The sequence below is a fragment of the Anarrhichthys ocellatus genome, unplaced genomic scaffold (assembly GCF_004355925.1).
Source record: "Anarrhichthys ocellatus isolate YVR2014 unplaced genomic scaffold, GSC_Weel_1.0 scaffold171, whole genome shotgun sequence".
NCBI classification, from domain to species: Eukaryota; Metazoa; Chordata; class Actinopteri; order Perciformes; family Anarhichadidae; genus Anarrhichthys; species Anarrhichthys ocellatus.
In genome coordinates this window covers 57,351-58,967 of record NW_022280201.1, presented here as the reverse complement: position 1 = coordinate 58,967, position 1,617 = coordinate 57,351, and the positions used below count along the sequence as shown (strand labels likewise).

The 1,617-nt window shown below is 42.6% G+C and overlaps 1 protein-coding gene across 1 annotated transcript in view; it reads left to right on the top strand.

Annotated features, from left to right (window-relative positions):
* Positions 1 to 432: 432 nt before the first annotated feature.
* ncf4 (neutrophil cytosolic factor 4) overlaps positions 433 to 1,617 on the top strand; it is a 16,017-nt gene continuing 14,832 nt past the window's right edge. The window contains exon 1 of the mRNA XM_031878284.1: positions 433 to 1,178. Coding sequence (XP_031734144.1) covers positions 1,119 to 1,178 — 60 coding nt within the window. The 5' untranslated portion in view covers positions 433 to 1,118. The remainder of the gene's footprint in view (positions 1,179 to 1,617) is intronic.

Genomic DNA, 1,617 nt, shown 5'->3' with positions numbered 1-1,617 from the left:
CATCCCTGATCACGTTTTCTCTCTGCCGCTGATACTAGTTATTGATTATTGATGATCCTTATCAACAGATACAGATCTCTGATGTTTGATTACAGCAGCTGGTCTACAAGGATCCAGACTTTAATCATTTTAACCTCTGAAGTCAGTAAACCATCAAGAATACTAAATGTTGTACTTTTACATGTAGTCCTCTAAATCTGTCGTCTTGATCCAAACTTAAACTTTAAATATTGATGTGTAACGAATGACTTTATCTGGTGAGGAGACGTGTCCCTCGGCTCTGAATAGTGAGGTCAAAGCTTCATGTGTTAAAGCTGCATTCTCTCTAGTGTCCACCAGGGGGCGACTCCTCTGGTTGTATAGAAGTCTATGAGAAAATGACTCTACTTCTCTCTTGATTTATTACCTCAGTAAACATTGTAAACATGAGTTTATGGTCTCAATCTCTAGTTTCAAGTCTTCTTCAATACAGCATGATTTTTTTTTAACCCTTTATATTGATTCTATTCACTAGACAGCAACAACAAATGAACACCGAGCACGAAGTCTTTCTGGACAGATTGGTGACGTGAAGTCTTTATTCTCTCTCAGTGTCACTTTTCTATATCGGGGAAAGTTCTATCTTTCTCTACAAACTCTTGATTTAGAGGAGGCTGCTGGGTAATGTTACATCTGACGGGTTTAACTGCAGTGACGCATCTCATCAGGACGGAGAGGGAATGAGGGGGGGGAGGTCTGTTCGGTCAAATTGAAACTCCGGCCTCTGTTTGGTTCCGTCTCTCTTTGATAGAATCCATGTCTTCATTCTCTTTTATTCCCATTTTCAGACTAATGAATAACTGCAGATGCACGTGTCAGCTCTTCATACGTCTCACTCTAACGAGCTTCACAGTCTGAGTTCCAGCCTCAGGGCCATAATTCAGTCTGATGTGAAATCTTTAGATGGAATATCATCTGAAGATTCTTAATTAAATGAGGAAATACTCAGCACTTGTCAAGTTTCATATATTTATTTAGAAAGCGTGCTGTGTTGTGATATTTATGGTTATGGTCTGAAGAACCTGGTCTGAAGAACCTGGTCATTGTTAACACGTGTTTCTCTTTTAGGAAAAATCTTCATGGGCAACAAGAGAGAGATAGCAGAGAGCAGGATCCCCGAGCTCAACACGTACATGAAGGTAACGCCGAATGAAGCCGGCCCGCTCTGGGTCTGGGTCTTGTGCAGAGGCCTACGTAGTGGTCTTCAGCAGAAGTCTACGTAGTGGTCTTAAGCAGAAGCCTTAGTGGTCTGAGTGCTGCAGGAGGATCAGCGCTGACTCTGATCATTTCAGCAGTGTTTTTGCACACGGAGCTCAGCGTGTGGGCGTTGCTGCTCTCTGACTGTAGTTGTGGACTTTTGACACGTCAGTGTCGCTCCATCTCTAAAAAACACCACCAGGTTCTGTTTCTCCCACTCACTCACTTCTCTTTTCTGCTGCACTTGTTTTATTTTTTGTTTCCAGCCTACGTGGTTCTCTCTCTTTGCTTCACTCTCTCGCCTTCACTTATAATCTCTCTGGCTTCACCTACTCCTTTATTCCTCTTCTCTGTTGAATCTACCCTCCACCTGACTTCTGC